Source organism: Eptesicus fuscus, chromosome 12 (assembly GCF_027574615.1).
Source record: "Eptesicus fuscus isolate TK198812 chromosome 12, DD_ASM_mEF_20220401, whole genome shotgun sequence".
NCBI lineage: Eukaryota > Metazoa > Chordata > Mammalia > Chiroptera > Vespertilionidae > Eptesicus > Eptesicus fuscus.
The window spans coordinates 5,127,147-5,147,560 of record NC_072484.1 but is presented as its reverse complement, the minus strand read 5'-3'; the positions used below and the strand labels follow the sequence as shown (position 1 = coordinate 5,147,560).

Sequence of the window (20,414 nt, the reverse complement as noted above, 5' to 3'; positions counted from 1 at the left end):
ATGCAGGAGGCAACCAATGGATGTGTCCCTTTCACATCAATGTTTTTCTCTCTCTCTCTCCCCCTTTTCTCCCTCCCTTCCACTTTCTCTAAAAAGCAATGGAAAAAATATCCTGGGGTGAGGATTAATAATAAAAAAAGAACCCTAAGTAGCAGAAATATTTTTAAAAGTATGCTGAATCTACCAGTATTATGCAAGAATCTGTATCATAATTGGTACTTATGGAAGATTCTTTGTACCTACTAGTAGAACAATATCATTCAACAAATATTAACACGGCATGTATGTAAGATGCTGTGCTTGGTGCTGCAAAAGATGTACATGGGAGTAGGACACAATGTTTAAGGTCTAGGAAGCTGGACAAGGCAAATACAGTTTTGCTAGGCCAAGTATGATCAGCACTGAGATAGCTTTGAGAAGGCTCTGAGAGTTTAAAGAGAGATGGAACGCGATGATTCATTTGGGAAAGAATGAGGAAAGGTGTCGTCGAGGAGGGAGGACTTGGAGAAGATTCTGAGGTTTTGTAGGTAGAAGAGTTAGGCACAGGGCAGACATCATTGTCTCCACTGCCTAACAGCTGTGTCGTCTCTGATAAGTCATGTTACCTCTCTCAGCCACACTTTCCTTTTCTGTAAAATGAAGAATGTTAGAATACCGACCTTATAGGGCTGCTCGGGAAATTACAGGAGAGGGGTCATCTAGTGCTCAAAGAATTATTATCTAAAGGAGAGGTTCTCAATCTGGCTGCATCTTAGAATCACTTGGGAGCTTTTTTAAAAAAAACACATTAATTCCCTCAGTTTCACCCCAGAGCAACTAAATCAGAATCTGAACACGAGGCCCAGGCATCAAAGCTTTCTCAAGTTCCCTTAAGTGGTTCTAAATACCTGATCTCGATCCTTGGTACTCGACTGCAGCGCCTGGTCCCGCAACCCCAGCTGGGCGTTTGCTAGAAATGTGGGTTCTCGGAGCCACCATGCACCGTCTGAAAGTGCATTTTATAACAACGTCTCATCCTCCCTCCTCCTCTCTCTCCCCCTCCCCCCCAAACCGGGCTTTGGACATCCCTGAAAGGGGAAAAAAGCAACCAGCTGAAAAATTCCATTTGGCACGGGTGTCCTGACAGCCCTTTCACATTCTTATGGAACTTTACATTTACCCAGAGCCTTTCGCGTGTATTACTCCACTTGAACCAAATTAAGAACAACCCTGAAGTTAGACATTTTGCAGCTGGAAATTGAAGTCCAGAGAGCTAGGACGGCTCAGGGAAGTCACGGCAGGAACCCGCGCAGAGTCCCATCAGTTTCTGGGAGAATGGCCTTGGGCGGCAATCAGAATTTTGCCTGACTTTTAACTTTCAGGAGAAAACACTACCCTCCACCAGTCGGGAGGCGGGTTTCTCAGAGAGGTCGCTAGGTTACTTGAAGTCGGAACTTCCCACCAATCCGCAAGCTGCTGGCACCAGGATCTCCTCTCAGCGTCAACAGCGTTTGTGCGCATGTGTCGTCGCCTGGCCGGAGGAGGAGCCTTTTATCTCTTCCTTGCCTTCCGGGCGACACAGGAAGTGGCTCGGCTGCGCATGCGCGGTGTCTCCACGGTAATAGGGGCAGTTTCCTCCGCCGGCGTGGGGAGATCCCGGGCTCGCAGGATTCTTGGTCGCGCCACCTCGCCCTTGCCCCCTTCGTGCCGGAGCGGGGTCGCAAGCTCCCGAGTCCCTCCGGTCCCTGCAGCCGGCGTCTCGCCGTAGTGCGACTCTCAGGTAGTCCCCGTGCCGCTTCCCCTCGTTACCGCCGCCATGGCGCCGCCGAGGCCGGGCCCCCACTCCCCGGCCCAGTGCGCCCTCGACGAGCCCGCCTGTTGAAAAGCTCCCCTAGTGGTCCCTGGGAGTGACGTCATAGCTGGAAGGGGCCTCAGCGGTCGCCTCGGGTCTGAGCCCCTCATTTCTCTTGTGGGGAAACTGAGGCACGGAGAAGGGCCAGAGTTGAAGGCAGCGTCTGTCGCCTCCGCCCTTCCGTGCACAATTCTGGCTTCTCGTCAAACGCATTTCACCTCCTCAGAGACCTTGCCTGACCGTTCTTCTACCCAAAGCCACCACCTTTTGGTCCCCCACGTCAGCCTGCCTTACTGCCCCGTTGCGCTTATCACTCTCTGAAACTAAGTCTCTCTTTTTCCCCGTCTTCCTCCGCCAGGTGTTTATCACACACTCACACACACACACACACACACACACACACACACACACACTGCCCCCAGGCCAGGCCCTGTGCTGAGCGCCAGGTGGGTGTGAGGGAAGAACCCAGGCAGGTCTCTGCGCTTTTGCCGCTGGCATTCTCCTGGGAAAGAGGTTGATTGCAAAGAAATTCCAGATCCTGACAGGTGTTATGAAGGAAACCGGGGTGGGGGGTCAGGGGGGGCGGTGATCGAAGGTTGGGTATGTTAAATTAGCAAGGCAGAGAAGCCTCTGAGGAGGTAATCTTTTTTAAAAAACATACGTTTGAGAGCTTTATTGTAAGTAAGACCTTTGTGTACATTTTGATGAGTTTGGGGAGTTTAATATAGTTGTGCAAACATCACCTCAATGCAGTTTTAGAACATTCTGTCCCCTCAAAAAGTTCTCGGGAGGCACCTTTTGACAGACGGCTGGAGGTTGGGGGAGGGAGAGTGACCCCGGCCACAGCTACTAGGAAAGCTCCAAGGCCGGGCTGAGCACGCCGGGTTCAGGGGCAGAAAGGGAGCGGGCAGAGAGCGAGTGGGTGGAGAGCAGGAGGAGGGCAGCATGGGGGCGACGGGGTAGGTGAAAGGCGGACAGGAGTCTTCTGAACTGAGGGTTCCCAGTGTCCTGCATATTCGGTCCACAAGGGCTGATAAAGACTTGAATGACCTGTGCTCTTTCCTAATGGCAGCAATGTTCTCTCCCATCTTGGTGGTTGAAGAGGGGGAAGGAATGGGAGTAAAGTTTCAGGCACTGTGTGTGCTCACTTGGTTTTCATAACCCTGTGAGATGGATGTTAGTGACTGTTTTTATGGATGAGAAAAATCAAGGCTAAAAAACATGGCCAGAGCGATTTAGCTAGTTCCTGCACTCCATGGCAGAAGCCTGGCCATTGCTTTGTTTATTCGCCCGTGCAATTCACTGGTGTTCCGAGTGCATTGCTCACATTTAAGACAGCGGTGGTTGGCACGCACCACCGCCTCTCACAAAGTTGCTTTCTGAGATATAAATGTGCTCAGAGCTGTTGCTTTGACCTAGCATGTCTGCACCTGCTTATTTTCATGAAGCTCGGGAAACTCAAATGTCTTTCCAAAATTCCTAGTAGTTTCCCATTTTGTGTTGTCTTTTTTTAGAGATGTTACCCTTGTTGGCAAGTATGCCACTCAGCTCCCTGACTCCTTTGGAGAGGTGACTGACATGGTAGGCTTCTTAGTTTAAAATTTTGCTATCGGCATACGTGAGTCATCAGGGAGTTACAGTGCACAGACTTTCTCCTGGCAAAGGAAAGTTACTTATTGTACCCACTAAGTGCGAGGTACTGCCCTTTCTACACGTATAACCCAATTTGATCCTCAGATTCTCCTGGAGAAAGTATTTTGTATTTATAAAGCAGGAGAGTAAGGCCTGGTGAGAGCAGGGTCCAAACCCTGGTGAGTTTACTAAGAAAACTCATAATGGGAGATTCTTGCTGGCAAATATCCACCCATATGTGAGGCTGGTGCTCAGTAGACCACAATGGATTACTTGGAAAAACTACAAAGAAATCGCAGCCAGGATGGGTTGCTTTCCTAAGTAACTTCACGTGGAGATCTTGACCTAAACCAGCGAGCAGAGATTAGTAAGAAGAAAGGGGATTCTCACTCAGTGGGAACCTGGCAGAGTGGGACCTTCTGCTGGTTTGCTGTTGTGTCCTGGTGCTTAGCACAGTGTCGCCGTAAAGCCTGAGCGAGTTGAGTTCTAGCTGGGGACTGAGAAGCACTGCAGGGATGTGTCAGCCTTGGTTTATCCATGGTGACAAGTGTAAGAAGGAAACTGGCTGTGGGTGTATAGGAACTCTCCTATCTTTACCATTTCTATAAATCTAAAACTTCTAAAATAGAGAGGTTATTTTTAAAAAGCATTCTCACATATTTAGATCTCTTCAATAGAGAGAGGCCATGTACTCTTTGTTTCCCTTCTGTGCCTTAATTCGCTTTGTTTTGCCTCTCGGTGGTATTTATAACTTAAAAAAGGACTTGTCCTTAACATTTTCCGTTATTTCTTTAGAGCCAACATGAGTCTGTTTGGAACAACCTCTGGTTTTGGAACTAGTGGGACCAGCATGTTTGGCAGCACAACTGCAGATAACCACAACCCCATGAAGGTACCACATTGGACATCCTGGGTTTGCCTGAAGGGTGCAGGCCAGGGTCTCCCACAGCAGTGACGGCAGGAGAAACAGAGTGTGGGAGTTTCCTTTGGGTGAAAGCTCTGAACATTTGTCGGGTTGCTCTCTCAAACATTGGAGCATAGGGACCGTGTGTCCCTGTACTGGTGTCCTGTCCCCCTCACTGCCCCAATCACCAGAATCCCCTGAGACCGGGCCTACACTGTTGAATCAGAACCTCTGCGGGGAGGGAGGGCAGGCAGTAGCTGTGATCAGCACGTAAGGGCAAGATGGTGGGCCCTCCTCCGGAAATGTGGTGGTGCTGGTGCCTTCACGGCTTCTTTCTCATCACCCTTGAATGGTGATGAGCAAAGTAAGACAGGTCGATCCAGTTAGTTCTTGAGCACAAGGGAATTTCACCGTGAGGTGTTCAGTGAAAAAAAAAAGCAATTTTAAATGAAACTGGGATGATGCATACATTTTAACATTGACCTTTCTTTCCCCCACCAGGATATTGAAGTGACATCCTCCCCTGATGATAGCATTGGTTGTCTATCCTTTAGCCCACCAACCTTGCCAGGGAACTTTCTTATTGCAGGATCGTGGGCTAACGATGTAAGTGCTCCTTATGTGCGTGCTCTGTAAGTCACGCCTCTTTGGATGGGTGGAATTAGCTTTCCTTTTGGCTCCGTCCTCTCCCAAGTGGATGAAGCTGAGACAGATGTAAGAAGGAAACTGGGTGTGGGATATATGGGAACTCTCCTGTCTTTACAATTTTCTGTAGAAATGTTTTAGAATATTTAAATAAATAAATTATAGATAAATCAGTTAGCACAGCGGTCGCCAACCGGTGGCCCACGGACCACTGGTGGTCCGTGAAGTCTGAAAGGTTGGCGACCGCTGAGTTAGAGGGTATCAACCAGTGGTTCCCAAACTTGTTTTGGCCATGCCCCACCTAAGCATCTCTAAAATCCTGATGCCCCCCTGTGACATATAATTCTTCTTATTAAAAAAATGACTCCTATTCCCGTGGAGGAAGCCTAAAAGGTCATTAGCTTGGTCTAAACAAGCTTCCAAAGAACATGGCTTCCATGAAAGAGAAAAATGAACAAAAGGACAGTTGAAGTACTGAGGAAAAAATCACTAAGAAATTGTTTTAAAAAAATAATAATAATATGAAGTGATATGAAAAAATACCAAATAAAATTTCAAAACATAATAGGGAACTGAAATGCATAAATACGCCACAATATATATTTACTAGAGGACTGATGCACAAAATTCGTGCAAGAGTAAGCTTTCCTTCCCCCAGCTGCTGGCACCGGCTTCCCTCTGGCCCCTGGAAGCCGGGCTTCCCTCCGGCCGCCAGCAGGCACCCGGGACCCAGGCTTCCCTCATAGCCCTGGCTTCATCCAGAAGAACATCCGGTGTAATTAGCATATTACGCTTTTATTATTATAGATATATACTGTATATGAGGCCCCTAGAACCATAAGAAATGCAAAAAATTTACTGTCAATTACTCATTCTTGAATTGTCCCCCTGTGGGGCGTGGGCCCCACGTTGGGAACCACTGGTGTAAACCCTTCTGAGTGGGCAGATGTCACTTCTTGGTACACTGAGTTTTGTTAAGAAAGCACGATTATACGGGTGGCTCAAATTCCTCCTCTAGGTCAGTATCTGGAAGTGTATTCCCAGATCAACTGGGGTGTTAGTTGGGAATGCATGTTGTCCATGACAGTGTACCTAGGCTTCCTGAGCATGTTCTTCAGGCATATGGCAAACTTTTCAACTTTAGATACAGCACAGATTCTGCAGAGACCTTATACTTAACTGTTGTGTACAAAGAAGAGACAAAATCATAGTATACAAAGAGAAATAAAACTCTGGTAGAAAAATAAGCAAAGGGTGTGAAGAGGTACTTCACAAAAAGGTTCAAGTGATCCGTTAAACTTCAACCACTCAGCCACACCTAAAATAGGTAAACGCATTTACACGATAGACTTGTTTTTCTATCAAATTAACAAAAATAAGAAGGTTAAAAGAATTGCACTTGGTGCTGACAACACTAAGCTGAAACCTTACATGGTGTGCTGGTAGGTGTGTGTGTTGGTACAGTTCTTAAGCAATCCTGACTCTCGGCGATTCCCCTCAGGGCCTGAGGAGGGTCTAAGCATAGACCCTTGAGGGTCTTCATGCAGTAAAACTTCAAAATTGTGCTTTCTAATAGTAATGGTAATTTATGATATGTCGGAATGATGGGATACCATTTTTAAAGTTTTTGAAAAGGTTTCTGCAACAGGAAACCAGCAGGCAGTGAGGGGAGGAGGGGAGGAGAGAATAGGCCAGGGGGGAGGTTGTCAAGGTTGAGCAGGTTTGATTTTTACATGGAGTTTCTAGAAAGACTTCAGTTGATTCTCTGCCAAAAAAATGTAAGAGTGTTTATTGGCAACTAATGCAGTTGAGGGGAACTGCAATTACAAAAATGAAGATACTGTGCAGTCTCGTTTTTCAAAGAAAATACGTGTGTGCCTAGAAAGACTGAAAGCACACAGCTGCCAACTAGTTGTCCGGTGGGATGAGGGTAATTTTTGTTTTCTTGTCATATTTACAAAATCTCTAAGTAAAATGCATTACTTTTGTAACTGGGGAAAAAATGATATTAAAAAATCAAAGAATTCAGAGAAGAAAGCTAAGTTTCCACTTCGGTTTTTATTCTCTGAATGGTAATGAGGACATTCTACCTAAAAAGACAGATGTGGCTCATAGCTATGTTGAGAAAACTATCTGCAGTTTTAGGTGGAAGCAAACAAATTTGTATATTTAAATGGCTTAAAAATAGGAATAGGAAAATAACTACTTGTGTATACTTTTCAATTACTTTATTCTAAGATTTTAATAAGTAGATTAATAGAAGTCCATATATATTTTAATTGTACTCCATTAGTTATTAGTTTTTAAAGGCAAATAATTTATCATAAATTTCTATGTTTGCATTAACTTGTCTTTTTACCATAGGTTCGCTGCTGGGAAGTTCAAGACAGTGGACAGACTATTCCTAAAGCCCAGCAGATGCACACGGGGCCTGTCCTCGACGTCTGCTGGAGTGATGTAAGTGTTATTCGGTTTTTCATGTTTTCTTCTACATAAAGTTCAGTGTATTCAGAATGTTTGTATATTTCTGTTTTTATATAACCCCAAACACAAATAATAGGTATGTGTACACATTGAAGGAATTCTAGATATCTGAGTGTAAATATAGTAATTTATTGATGTTCCTGATGTTATCGTTTTTGGCTTTAATCTCTATGAAAGCTTTGTTGCATAAAAAATCCATTATTTTAATGACAGGTTACCTTGAACAGAGGATTTTTCTTGAGGCCTTTCCTACTTCTAAATATTCCCTGAGCTTAGGTTGTTTTAAAATTTAGAAATTTACTATCTAGAAAATAAATTTTTTTCTGTTATTAGACATTTGAAGACATTTGGGTTTTTGGGATTCTCTTTTCCCTCCCAGATCCTGACTGTCAGCTACATAAGCAAGCATGTTCAAGGTTTTTGTTGTTATTTGTTGTTGCTATTGATTGAGGAGAATTTAATGAAGGTGAAGGGTAGGTGGCAAGGCACAGAGACAGTTACAGCTGTGGAGGGCCTGCCCCCGGGATAAAGGAGGAGTGGGGATCGGGGAGAGCTGACAGCCCAGCCCTTCTGCTCCCTCTCCTGCTTGGTGGCTGCTCCGGTACAAAGAAAACAAAGGGTCAGTCAGAAGTTGATAGATGTACCAATAGGTAGATGCAAACATTTTGAAAAGTGATGCATTTGTTACAGATATAATTTCTAAGTTAATTTGCCTGTCTTTCTTAACTGATTGGGTAATGGTTCAGAATTGTAAACTTTCTAACAAGTGTGGTAAGGAGTAGAGGTAACTGACAGGAATTCTGCTGCCCGGATGTTATTGAGTGGCTGTTGGCCTTTACCAAATGATGCAGTCCATTCCCTTTCCCAAGTTATGCCTCATCTCGTGGAGGACTCAAACCTAGGAGTGAGGAGTTCTGACAGTGAGCTGTTCTAGAAGCAGGATGTCTTGGTTGGGGTCGCGAACACAGGGAGCCTAAAGAGTTTGGAAAGGGTGCTGTGAATGTGTCACTAAAGAGGCAAGAATTGAGCTGAATTTTAAAGGAAAAGTGAGCTGTGAGCATTGTCTCGTTCAGGCTTAGGTTCAAATTTTGTCTTTATCTCCTCCAGCTTTTTTACTTTGGCAAGATACAATAATGTCTGCGTCTGTTTCCTCACATATCAAATGAAGATAATAATAACTAAACAGAGAATAGCATTTAATTCAGCCAATAGTTACCAGGCCCTCTAGCACGACAGAGCACCAAGATGTAGTGGAACTCAGGAGGCAAGGTCGGCAGGTCCTGTGCTCGTGGGACTCATGACCTCTTAGGACAGACATAGAAACAGATGAGAATTTCAGGTAGCGGACATTTGTGACAGCTGCATTATCTGCATGGTGCTCCCATATAAAATGAAGATAATAATTACAACAGAATAGCCAACTATGGCCAAATGGGGCCATTGCCTGTGTTTGAAAACAGTTTTGTCAGAATACAGCCACACTCATTCACTTACGTGGTGTGGCAGCTGCTTTCATGCTGCAGTAGCAGCAGAGCTAAGGAGCTGCTACGGTGAACTACAAAGACTGAAATATTTACTAAACAAATAACCAGCACTTTAAGACAAAATTTGCCAGCCACTGGTCTCGACTTTCCAATTAGTACTTTCTCTTTTTAGTAAAAATTATCCTATATAATAAAAGAGAAACATGTAAAATTGACCGTACCTCCGCTACACTCACAAGCCAATCAGGAGTGAGTATGCAAATTAACCTGACAAAGATGGCGGGTTAATTTGCATACACAGGCGCGGAGCGGCCTGGGTCCTGGGAACATCCTCCGAACCCAGGCCACTCCTAGCCTGTAGGCCCTGAGCGGCTGGGGTCCCAGAACTCCCCCTAGCCACTCCGGGTCTATGGGCGCAGGTGCCAAGTGGCTGGGGACGGGGCGGGAACATCCCTGCATCGCCATGGCAGTGTGGCAGATTTTCCCGCCCTGTGGCCGCTAGCGTGTGCACCAAGCGGTGGCCCAGGTCCACTCCCCCAGCCCAGCACCCACAACGCGGGGCTGGCTGCCGGCCTCGGGGGTGTGCGGAGACCCGGCAGCTGCCACCGTGTGTCCCAGGGTCTCCGCATGCCCCCCGGCCCAGTGCCCACAATGCAGGGCTGGCTGCCAGCCTCAGGGGCGTGGCCCACCCCCCCCTGGCCGTGGGGATACGCCCCTAGCCCAGTGGACACAATGCAGGGGGTCCTCTGCTCATGAGCTGCAGAGGAAACACCTTTTCTTTTATTTTTTTAAAAAATATATTTTATTGCTTTTTTTAAAGAGAAGAGGGGAGAGGGATAGACAGTCGGAAACATCGATGAGAGAAAAACATTGATCAGCTGCCTCCTGCACACTCCCCACTGGGGGTGTGCCCCCAACCAAGGTACATGTCCTTAACAGGAATCAAAACTGGGACCCTATAGTCTGCAGGCCGACGCTCTATCCACTGAGCCAAACGAGTTTGAGCGTAAACATCTTTCCTGACCACTCATTGGCTAAGCTCCCTGTATGCCGCCACTTGCAGTATTCTTGGTAACTTGGATAATAAGAATCCAAGAAGGTGATCTAGGGTTTTTCCACCACACTCTTGGAGGAAAAAACGAAGGTCCACTGCTGGAGGGGCTAAAAAATGTCAAATCCTGCCCTAGTCGGTTTGGCTCAGTGGATAGAGCCTCGGCCTGCCGACCACAGGGTCCGGGTTCAAGTCTGATCAAGGGCATGTACTTAGGTTACAGGTTCCTCCCTGGCCGGGGCCCAGGTCAGGGCTCATGCAGGAGGCAACCAATCAAAGTGTCCCTCTCACATTGATGTTTCTCTCTGTCTCTCTCCCACACTCTAAAAATCAATGGAAATGTATCCTCAGGTGAGGGTAAAAAAAAAAAAAGAAAGAAAAGAAATGTCATATCCTATGAAAGACACATCTTAAAAATGCCTAAAGAAAGTTGTCATTTTTTTCATGGTGAAGGGACTGGAGTCTGTGTTGATGAAAACACCTTGGCGGCTGCAGTGGCTGGCAGTGGCTGCAGCAGCGGGGTGATGGGGCTGGCGCCTTCCCCTGATCAGCCTGGTCACCTCCCGCAGAGGGAGGCAGGCCTAAGCTGTCAATAGGACATCCCCTGAGGGCTCCCAGAATGTGAGAGGGGGCAGGCTGGGCTGAGGGAACTCCCCCCCCTCTGACACACACACACACACACACACACACACACACACACGAGGCCTGGTGCACAAAATTTGTCCACTCTGGGGTAGGAGGGGTGTCCCTCAGCCCAGATTACAAGAGGGCTCAGGCCAGGCCGAGGGACCCCACTGGTGCACGTTTGGGGCCGGGGAAGGATTCAGGAGGGTTCCAGGGCATGTCCGGCCCATCTCACTCAGTCCCGATCAGCCGGACCCCAGCAGCAAGCTAACCTACCAATTAGAGTGTCTGCCCCCGGTGGTCAGTGCATGTCATAGCGACTGGTCGACTGTCTGCCCCCTCATGGTCAGTGATTGCATAGCGACCGGTTGAGCGGCCTTAGCATATCATTAGCACATTACGCTTTGGTTGATTAGATGACCGGACACTTAGCATATTAGGCTTTTATTATATAGGATATATCTAAATATATATAAAAGCCTAAATGACCATTCGACCTGTAGGTATGATGCGCACTGACCACCAGAGGGCAGTGACACTCCGACCAGTAGGTTAGCTTGCTGCTGGGGTCCAGCCAGTGGGGACTGGGTGAGATGGGCCAGACACACCCTAGAGCCCTCCCATGGTTCCTCTCCGGTCGGCCAACCTCCCGTGGTCCCTCCCTGGCTGGCTGGCCCCAATCAGGACTGGGTGACATGGGCCAGACACTCCTTGGAGCCCTCCCGTGGTCCTTCCCCAGCCCAGATCGTGCACCGGTGGGGTCCCTTGGCCTGGCCTTCTCCCTCTCGCAACCCGGGACCCCTCAGAGGATGTCCGCAGGCCAGGCTGAGGGACCCCACTGTTCATGCTAGTGTGTGTGTGTACATATGTGTGTATACACACATACATACACATATACACACACACGTATGTATATGCATATATATATGTATATATTTTAATTTCAGAGAGGAAGGGAGCAGGAGAGAGAGATAGAAACATCAATGATAAGGGAGAATCATTGATCAGCTGCCTCCTGTATGCCCCACACTGGGGATCAAGCTTGTAACCCAGCATGTTATAGGTCGACACTCAATCACTTAGCCACGCCAGCCAGGCAGTAAAAATTATCTTGTGCTTCTTCATATTTGAATGGCCTACTTTGAGTTCTGTATGTGAATATTTTCAAAACCATTTACAAGAACTGCTATTTTTTAAGATATTCTGTAATTGACATAGGACCACTGATTATTGAACATTAGTGTTGTTTTATTGCATGCCCTTTGGAATGCTATTAGATATGGAGCTGAACAAAAGTTATAAGTATAGACGTGTGTATAAAGAGAAAAAGGAAATATGACAAATGTTTATAATTGGTGGATCTAAGTGGAGGGTTTATGCGTGTTCATTGTTTTATTCTTGCAACTTTTGTGAAGGCTTGAAATTGACTAAAATAAGAAAAAAAGTGTAAGTGGCTCCTGGTTAACCAACATAGACACCAGATATGCTGTCTATTCCTGGAGGACGTGTCAGGGCCCTGGCTGCCTCTGAGAGGAGAGCTGGTGTCACGTGGGAGAGGCCGAGTCCTCACCGTGCCCTTTGAATTTGTTCATCCTGTTTACATAGCATGTCTTATAAAAAATAAACCAATAATAAAAATGGAGCTGAAAATGTGTTTTGTATATGACATTGTCATTTATAGTATAGCGGCCCCATATAATTGGAAAAGTAAAAATTGCAGAACAAAACATGCCTGAATACGTTCAGCCTCATCTAAATATACATATAGACAGAGATTTTCTTTTTCTTAGCATGACAGATTCTCTCCATTTTATCGTAGGATGGGAGCAAAGTTTTTACAGCTTCATGTGATAAAACTGCCAAAATGTGGGACCTTAACAGTAATCAAGCGATACAGATTGCACAGGTAAGGAGAACTTGCCCCCTGCAAATTCTATAATTCAATTTCTAGAATTCTCTTATAGAAACGATGCAGTTTGACTATACCAACTCACTTAGACTTAAGTAGACAGAAACCCCCCACATTAGCACAACAGAACCATTTGTGACCATTCTTACTAGTGCTCCACAGATGGCTCTGTGAAGGGTCTTCCATGTCTGTGCAGATGAGAGCGTCATGAGGAGTTAGTGGCGTTAAATCTGTAATGGATGCATGTGACAGGTGACCCGCAACGTTCACTCGCTTGACACTCAGCACCCGTGGTGGCTTGTCTTTTATTTATTTTTTTTTAAGTTTTTTTTTTAAGATACATTTTATTGATTTTTTTACAGAGAAGAAGGGAGAGGATAGAGAGTTAGAAACATCGATGAGAGAGAAACCTCGATAAGCTGCCTCCTGCACGCCCCCTACTGGGGATGTGCCCGCAACCAAGGTATATGCCCTTGACCGGAATCGAACCTGGGACCCTTCAGTCCTCAGGCCGACGCTCTATCCACCAAGCCAAACCAGCTAGGGCGTGGCTTGTCTTTTACCAGCTACATATGCTCACTCGTTCATTGGGCCAGTATTTATCCAATGCCTGATGTATGCCAGGTACTGTTAGCAGGGAGGTACAGCGGTGAGGGATGCTTCCACATGCCCCAGAGCTTTGTAGTCCACTCAGGGACAAGGCAGGCTCTTGTGTGAAGTCTGCTAAGAAAGCTGGAAGCGATGAAGATGAGGGGACCTAGAGCCGGGGTCTGGAACCTGTGGGGACACTGAGATGGTGTCAGGAAGGTGTTCCGCACTCGGGCGACAGTGATCTGTCAAGAGACAACTCCTGATCTCTTAGTTTGTGTCACCTCAGTAAGTAAGTAAAACCTTGGTGGAGTCCCCTACTAGTTATTTCTGATGATTTCCCAGGAGGGACTCCCTCTCACTGTCACATGCTAGTTAATTGTGGGTAAAATCCAATTAAGTTCGTGAGAATGGAAGGGAGACATGGGCTCTTATGTTATTTGAACGTTTTGGTCATGGTGAAGGGCTACAATACCCTTTAGTTTTTGTTTGGTATGACCTCAGTATTTAAAATAATTCCTTCTCTTTGGGTTTTTAGAACTACAGCTGTTAGCACTAGTTACATTTACCTTCATCTATTTTGGTTTTGTCTTGTTGAAAGCATGATGCTCCTGTGAAAACCATTCATTGGATCAAAGCCCCGAACTACAGCTGCGTGATGACCGGGAGCTGGGATAAGACTTTGAAGGTACACTCCGCTGAGGGGCCCTGTGGCCCGACCGGGTCAACATGCGTTCATTGTTCTTACGCTGTTTGGGCTTTAGCTCTGAATGGTCGTTTTCTGGCTTTTTCCTTTTAGTTTTGGGATACACGATCATCAAATCCCATGATGGTTTTGCAGCTCCCTGAGAGGTGCTATTGTGCCGACATGGTAAAGTTTCTAACTTTATACATATTTCCTTTTAAAAGATAAAAGCTTTTCTGACTTTATGACATCTTGCAATTAGAGGGGGATATAGTCCAGATTGCCTCAGTCATCTTAAATCAGATTCTTGTGCTGCATTTGTTCCAGAATTACTAAATAGTGGGTGTCAGGTTTTTGGTCACTTGTCATTTGAATGTATGCAGAGAGCTGTGTGCCATCAGGATATGACCTTTATCATGTGGCTGTAGGAAAATGGGCAGTATTGGATTTGTGGGGACTGTCTCTGTGGGTGAGAAAATGAAGAACTTTCTCCATCCATTTAGTCATCAGTCTTCAAGCTGTCTACCAACTGCCCAGCAATTCCACTTACAGAAATTTGTCATGAGAACAAGAAGGCTGCACATGGTCTCTGTTGTTATAATACGTGAAACATGGGAAGTGATCTAAAGGGCAAGCAAGACAGACATGATTAAGTGAATCCTGGGTAGGATTATTTGAGAGAATATTAGTCACTAGTATTCTTAGAGTACACACTTTGAGTTAATGATACGGATTATATAGAAACATACATTCACATGCATACATGTATAATGCTCAGAAAAAAGACTGGAGTAAAACTACCATAACGTTAACAACTATTATTATTTGAAGAACCATAGGTGATTTTTATTTCTTCTCTGCTCCTAAGTATATTTTCTAAGTATTCATATATTTTATGAATTCGTGCACTGGTGGGGTCTGGCCTTCCAACCCTGATCAGGGCTGATTGGGGCCGGGCTGGCTTGGGGGAGGGGCTATGGGCAGTTGGCCAGCCGGCCCCACCCCCCTGGTCGAACTCCCCCAGTCAAAGGGACAATTTGCATATTAGCCTTTTATTATATGGGATAGTTTTAAAGAAACTAGTCTTTTAAAAATAAATGATTTTATCTAAATGTGATTTTATGTTTTCTTAAAACATGTTGATATCATTGGGTTTTAAACTTAGGAAAAATTCAGACTTATTTATATGACTGTAAGAAAATTTGATATAATATTTTGGTATAAAGACAGCACACTCCTAGGTTGGGGGGCAGTGGGCTTTTTTTAAAAGCACAGTCCTCTATTTAGTCATGTCTCTGCTCTCCTCCATTCCCTAGATTTATCCTATGGCCGTGGTGGCAACTGCGGAGAGGGGACTGATAGTCTATCAGTTAGAGAACCAGCCTTCTGAATTCAGGAGGATAGAATCTCCCCTGAAACATCAGGTGAGTGGGAAGTCAGATCAAGAAGCCGGGGTTTAGACCCATCCTGTGCCCGCGTATGGTTTTAAACACCTGTAAGTATTTTCAAAGGGAGTCAACTTAAGGACACAAATGTCTAGTGAGTGAAAACTCTTCATTGCTGGATGAGCCCAGCTTACCTGTCTCCCCTAAACTTCCCCCTGATAGCTGGGTGCTACTGAATAAAACTGCACTTCCCAGTGGACTGGTTCCATTGTAAGCTCAGAGCTTCCACCTTCCACAGTGCCTTTGTCTTGCCCAGGCGGTGCTTAGGTTTTTGTCTCCTGCTCTGTCTTCCACTTGCCACAGGCTCTTAGATCTTCACTCTCTTGGGTCCCCTAGACTCTCCCTCTTTTTTCCCCTTTGTCTCAGAGCTCAGATCAGCTTCTACTCAGAAAACAAGCTTGTGGTTGGGAGCTTCCTTATCTTCCTCCTGTGAATCCAAAAACCTGCCTGTGCCTTTTCCTGCCCATCCCCAGCTGTCAGGTGGAGGCAGTGTTCTCCCAGGGCCGGTTTCAGGGCAGGACCCATGCCCTCGGCCTTCTCAGGAACCTCCTGCCACTGATCAGCCAGCTCCCTTCTGTACCTTCAGTCTCTCCCCCGCGTAGTGCTTAGTGCAACATGCTCAAGTCTCACTTGTCCTAGGAAACAAACCTCGTTTTGACCCCACCACCTGGGCCCCTCTCCCTAACCAGTTGAGTGACAAGAAGAGTTTAGGTCCTTCAGTCCATCCTCCATACCTGAGTGTGCGGACTCCTATCTCGGCACATACGACCCTGCCGTGCACTGGCTTCAACCCCCTGACTGACCTCGTTGCCCTTTGGGTAAATTCAAACTCCTTGATAAAGCCTAGTCTAGTCTGGCTTCACTTCCAGGCGCCTGCTCATTCACTTGTTGAGGAATGCCACCCGTCTTCCCCGGGTCACCCTGCAGATGTGTTCTTGTAAATCGTACCCCAGTTGTGTGGTTGCTGTCTGTGTGCCGAGCTGGTGGGCAGGCAGGGGTACAGCTTGACCAGCCGTGGTTCCTCCTGTCCTCCAAGTACTTGCAGGCTTTTGTCTCTTTTTGTTAACTTTTCTTACTCACAAAAGTAATGGGCTTCCTATTTTGTTCATTTGTTTTTAATCAGTTAACTGCCACGCGTCCAAAACGGAAACCATCCCCACACGCCATGATAGTTTGAATTTTAAAAAATCTATTTGCAATGAACATTATAAAAGTAAATCTATTACTCACAATTTGGGTGTTCTTGAATATTTTCAGCTGAAAATTCTCACGAAAAATGATTTTAAAGTTGGTCAGGGCTGCCACTTAGGGAAAACATTTTTTTTTAAGACATGCATGGCATGTAGGGAAGGTCCACCGCTTGCGTCTGCAGACGCTTATGGCGTACAATGGGTTAAAGAGCAAATGGCACCAAAAGGGAACCAGCGTTCACTTTCCATTTCTGTAGGACGTTTGTGTGCTCTGCATTATCACAGTAACAAACTGCTCTTTCCCGTCATCTCTTGCTGCTCCGGCCGCATCTGACCTCCGCAGAAGCTAACATGTCCAGCTTGGGCAGGGTGGGTGGTCCTCGGGTTAGGCCAGGTTGTCATGAGTAGGAGGAGGAACAAGGACCCAGAGGTGCCCAGCCCTGCTCCTCTGCCCAGGAGGCTGGGCTCTCGGCTCTTACTGTGGGATCTTGGGTGGAATCCAGCAGATGCTCCTTTGGGCCCCCAGACGCGGGGTTGGGTCAGGTCAGTGACTTGCTTCGGCATTGCCCATGTGTGGTTTAGAAAGGGCTGGCTCAGCCCTGTCCCACTTGACCCTTGGTCCCCAGTGATGGCCAGGTGGGCACTGCTTCCCTTTTCCAGTGAGGGGCAGAGGCACAGAACACTGGGTCACAATGAAGGGCGCCCACCAGTCAGTGCAGGGCTAAGAATCACACTGACGTGTCTTTCTCCCTCCCCACGAGGGACCAGCACCAGAGTAGGGTCCGACGGGGTCCTGAGGGTCGTGAGCACCTCTGGAGTGGCAGCCAGGCCTCCGGGGTGGCAGAGAACAAGCAAGAAAGTCAGAAAATAGTGCTGACTGGGGGAATAGAAATATCTTATATTTGAGTAATACCTTCCTGGTTCTCCTAAAATGGAAAATGGGGTAGAATTAATTTACCTTTCAGTTCGTATGAAATGCTTTATTTTAACTGTGAGGATGTGCTTGTCTTGTTTTTTCAAACTACAGCACCGATGTGTGGCCATCTTTAAAGACAAGCAGAACAAGCCGACAGGGTTCGCGCTGGGAAGCATCGAGGGCAGAGTAGCCATCCACTACATCAACCCCCCAAACCCGTGAGTGGGCTCGGTCGGCGGTGCATTTTCAACTAAGACTTTTTCTAAAAAAGGGAAACTGAACTGGGGCCTTTGTTTTTCAGTGCCAAAGATAACTTTACCTTTAAATGTCACCGATCTAACGGAACCAATACTTCAGCTCCTCAGGACATCTATGCGGTATGTTTTTAGAAACTTAACCTTGAGAACGGAATGCGCCTAGAAACCAGACGCAGAGGTGGGTGGCTGAGTCATTGTAGGATTAGAGACGATGTGGGGCTCACGGCTCGAGGGAAACGGCTGCCGATGGGGCTGTTTTCTGTTTTTGTGAACATGTTGACTGTCTTCCTCCTCTGACGGCTTCTGAATGCAAGCTCAGGGCTGTTGAGGGAGAGTAGCCCCCTCCATGGTGCTGGTCGACAGTTTATACACTTGGCTTATACTGAGAAATGGCTGTTTGCTGAGGACGAAGAGCGTTTTCCCGAGGCTGTGCCTTGGTGTCACTAGCTACTCACTTGTTACCTTCTGTTGACTTGTGTTGGTAACAAGAGCCACGATCCGGTCCCGGGCTGGCGGTGGCTCAGGGAGCATGGCTAGTTGTTCCTGTGACCAGGCGCAGCAGCTGCAAGCAGGAAGCGCGAGCTGATGAAAGCAGGTTTCTCCTCCTCCGTCTGCCTCTAATTGTGCGAGTCAACCCTTGCAGGTCAATGGAATCGCATTCCATCCTGTTCACGGCACCCTTGCCACCGTGGGATCTGATGGTAGATTCAGCTTCTGGGACAAAGATGCCAGAACAAAACTGAAAACTTCGGAACAGTTAGATCAGCCCATATCGGCCTGCTGCTTCAATCACAACGGAAACATATTTGCCTACGCTTCCAGCTACGACTGGTCCAAGGTGAGCGTTCCCGGCCCGCTGCGTCCCTCCACGCACAGCAGGCACACTAACCACTTCCACTTCCCTTCCCTCTGGGTCAGGGGCAGCTCGCCCTGGGCCAAGCCCTTGTCCCCGTGAAGTCATGGATGAGGACCTCTTCCATGAAACTGCATGTCAGACCTAATCGTCCGCCGCCCTCTTGGCGCCTTGCTCTCTGAGGGTGGTCATCTTGGCTTTTTTTTTTTTAATATATATATATTTTTTATTTATTTTATTGATTTCAGAGAGGAAGGGGGAGATAGAAACATCAATGATGAGGGAGAATCATAGATTGGCTGCCTCCTGCACATCCCACACTGGGGATCAAGCCTACAACCCGGGCATGTGCCTTGACTGGGAATCAAACCGTGACCTCCTGGTTCATAGGTCGACAATCACTGAGCCACGCCGGCCTGGCCATCTTGGCTTATTAAAGGGGTGGCAGCTTAGCGTCTCGGCACCTACAAGACAAACATGTACAGGGTGGTTCCTCCAAGTGGGACATGGAAGGCAAATCCCACCAAGTCCCCAGCCTCCTCCCCAAGGACAGAGGTTCCTGTTGAACGGTTAGCTTTTCTCCATTCGTTCTCCAGAGACTGTGCTTCATGCACGTATGCTGGGTTCGGCGTGAAGAGTGCCCACAAAGTGCTAACTTTTGCTTTCTCATAATGAGATTGTTGTGTGTGTTTTCCCCGTTAGGGCCATGAATTTTATAATCCTCAAAAGAAAAATTACATCTTCCTGCGGAACGCAGCCGAAGAGCTGAAACCCAGGAACAAGAAGTAGTGACGGAGACGTCTGTGGTCCGGAGTCGTTTCCTCTGTGCTCTGCCTGATGTGGACGAATCTGGGGCCTGGCTTTTGGTGGGTTGTGAATCATGGATGTGGATTTCAACCCCTGGGGAAAACGATGTCATGGTTTAGCATTTGGGCCCTCGGGCTGCAGTGACTGCTGGTCTGTCCATTCCACTGCCTGTTACAGGAGTCCTCTGACCCTGCGGGGACCGAGGCCATTACCGAGGTAGAGTCGTGTGGGCCCCTGGTCTGCAGTGCTCCGTTCAACAGTGTGTTCTAGAGACACTGGGCAACGTTTTATGAACACTGTACTGTTCTTTGTAATAAAACATTTTAAAGACTGCCTTCTAAGCTCCCTTTGTCCATCTCCTCCCTTGCCCGGAGAGCGCCCAGTGAGCTCTGAAGTGATCATTCCTGTTCAGCATCGTCGTGGGTTTTGATTTGTGACTTCCGACGCCCTTTGGGAAATGCCAGGATCTCAAAGCTTGGGAAAGGTGGGAATCCTGGGCTGTGAATGACTTTCTACCAAGTGGAATGTCTAGCAACAGCCCCTGCCAGCATGGGCCAGCAGAGTTGCAATGCGGTTTCCTTTTCCTTCCTTTCCCGTCTTTAACATCCCAGTGCTTTTCCTCTGCTGGGCAGCTGTCCTGGAGACTGAGGGACGGGCCTTTTTAGGCAAGGCCCGAGTGGGTGCTGTGTGTGTGTGGCCAAGTTAGAACCCCAGTTCCCTGCATGGGAAGTGCTCTACTCATGCCCTAGTGATAGTTTTGGGGTGCTGCTTTTTTATTTCGTGTAATTTAAAATTCCTGATTGGTAAGTACCAAATGAAATTCCAGTTGATGTTTGACTTTGGAGTTTATTGTGTTTTTACCCTGTGATCCCAAATGCTGCTTACACTTTACTGTCTGGGGCTGGTGTGTAAACTAACTTGCTGAGTGTGGAAATCGGTGTCATCATGTAAGCAATGTGTTTGCCTGCTCATCAAGAGCAATGACAATAAAATTTCCTCCTGGAGGAGACTGCACTCGGTGTAAATTCTTTGGTACTTGGAGCACAAATGAATTCAGACCCATTAACTCTCCAGCTCTGTCTTAGCCTGAAAAGTTATTTTTTGTGAGA

The 20,414-nt window shown here is 47.0% G+C and overlaps 1 protein-coding gene across 1 annotated transcript; it reads left to right on the top strand.

Moving 5' to 3' along the window:
* The first annotated feature begins 1,570 nt into the window (after nucleotides 1-1,570).
* Nucleotides 1,571-20,309, top strand: RAE1 (ribonucleic acid export 1). Its single transcript, XM_054724223.1, has 12 exons — nucleotides 1,571-1,759; nucleotides 4,259-4,355; nucleotides 4,869-4,973; nucleotides 7,377-7,469; nucleotides 12,475-12,561; nucleotides 13,754-13,840; nucleotides 13,952-14,023; nucleotides 15,154-15,261; nucleotides 17,500-17,606; nucleotides 17,690-17,765; nucleotides 18,289-18,483; nucleotides 19,201-20,309. Exons 2-12 carry the CDS (start codon nucleotides 4,266-4,268, stop codon nucleotides 19,285-19,287), a joined length of 1,107 nt encoding a protein of 368 aa, XP_054580198.1. The 5' UTR covers nucleotides 1,571-1,759; nucleotides 4,259-4,265; the 3' UTR covers nucleotides 19,288-20,309.
* The last annotated feature ends 105 nt before the right edge of the window (nucleotides 20,310-20,414 follow it).

Coding starts and splice junctions, on each gene's coding strand:
- RAE1 (XM_054724223.1), top strand. CDS start 4,266: ATGAGTCTGTTTGGAACAACCTCTGGTTTTGGAACTAGTGGGACCAGC. Junction 4,356..4,868: donor ATAACCACAACCCCATGAAG/GTACCACATTGG, acceptor TTCCCCCACCAG/GATATTGAAGTGACATCCTC. Junction 12,562..13,753: donor AAGCGATACAGATTGCACAG/GTAAGGAGAACT, acceptor TCTTGTTGAAAG/CATGATGCTCCTGTGAAAAC.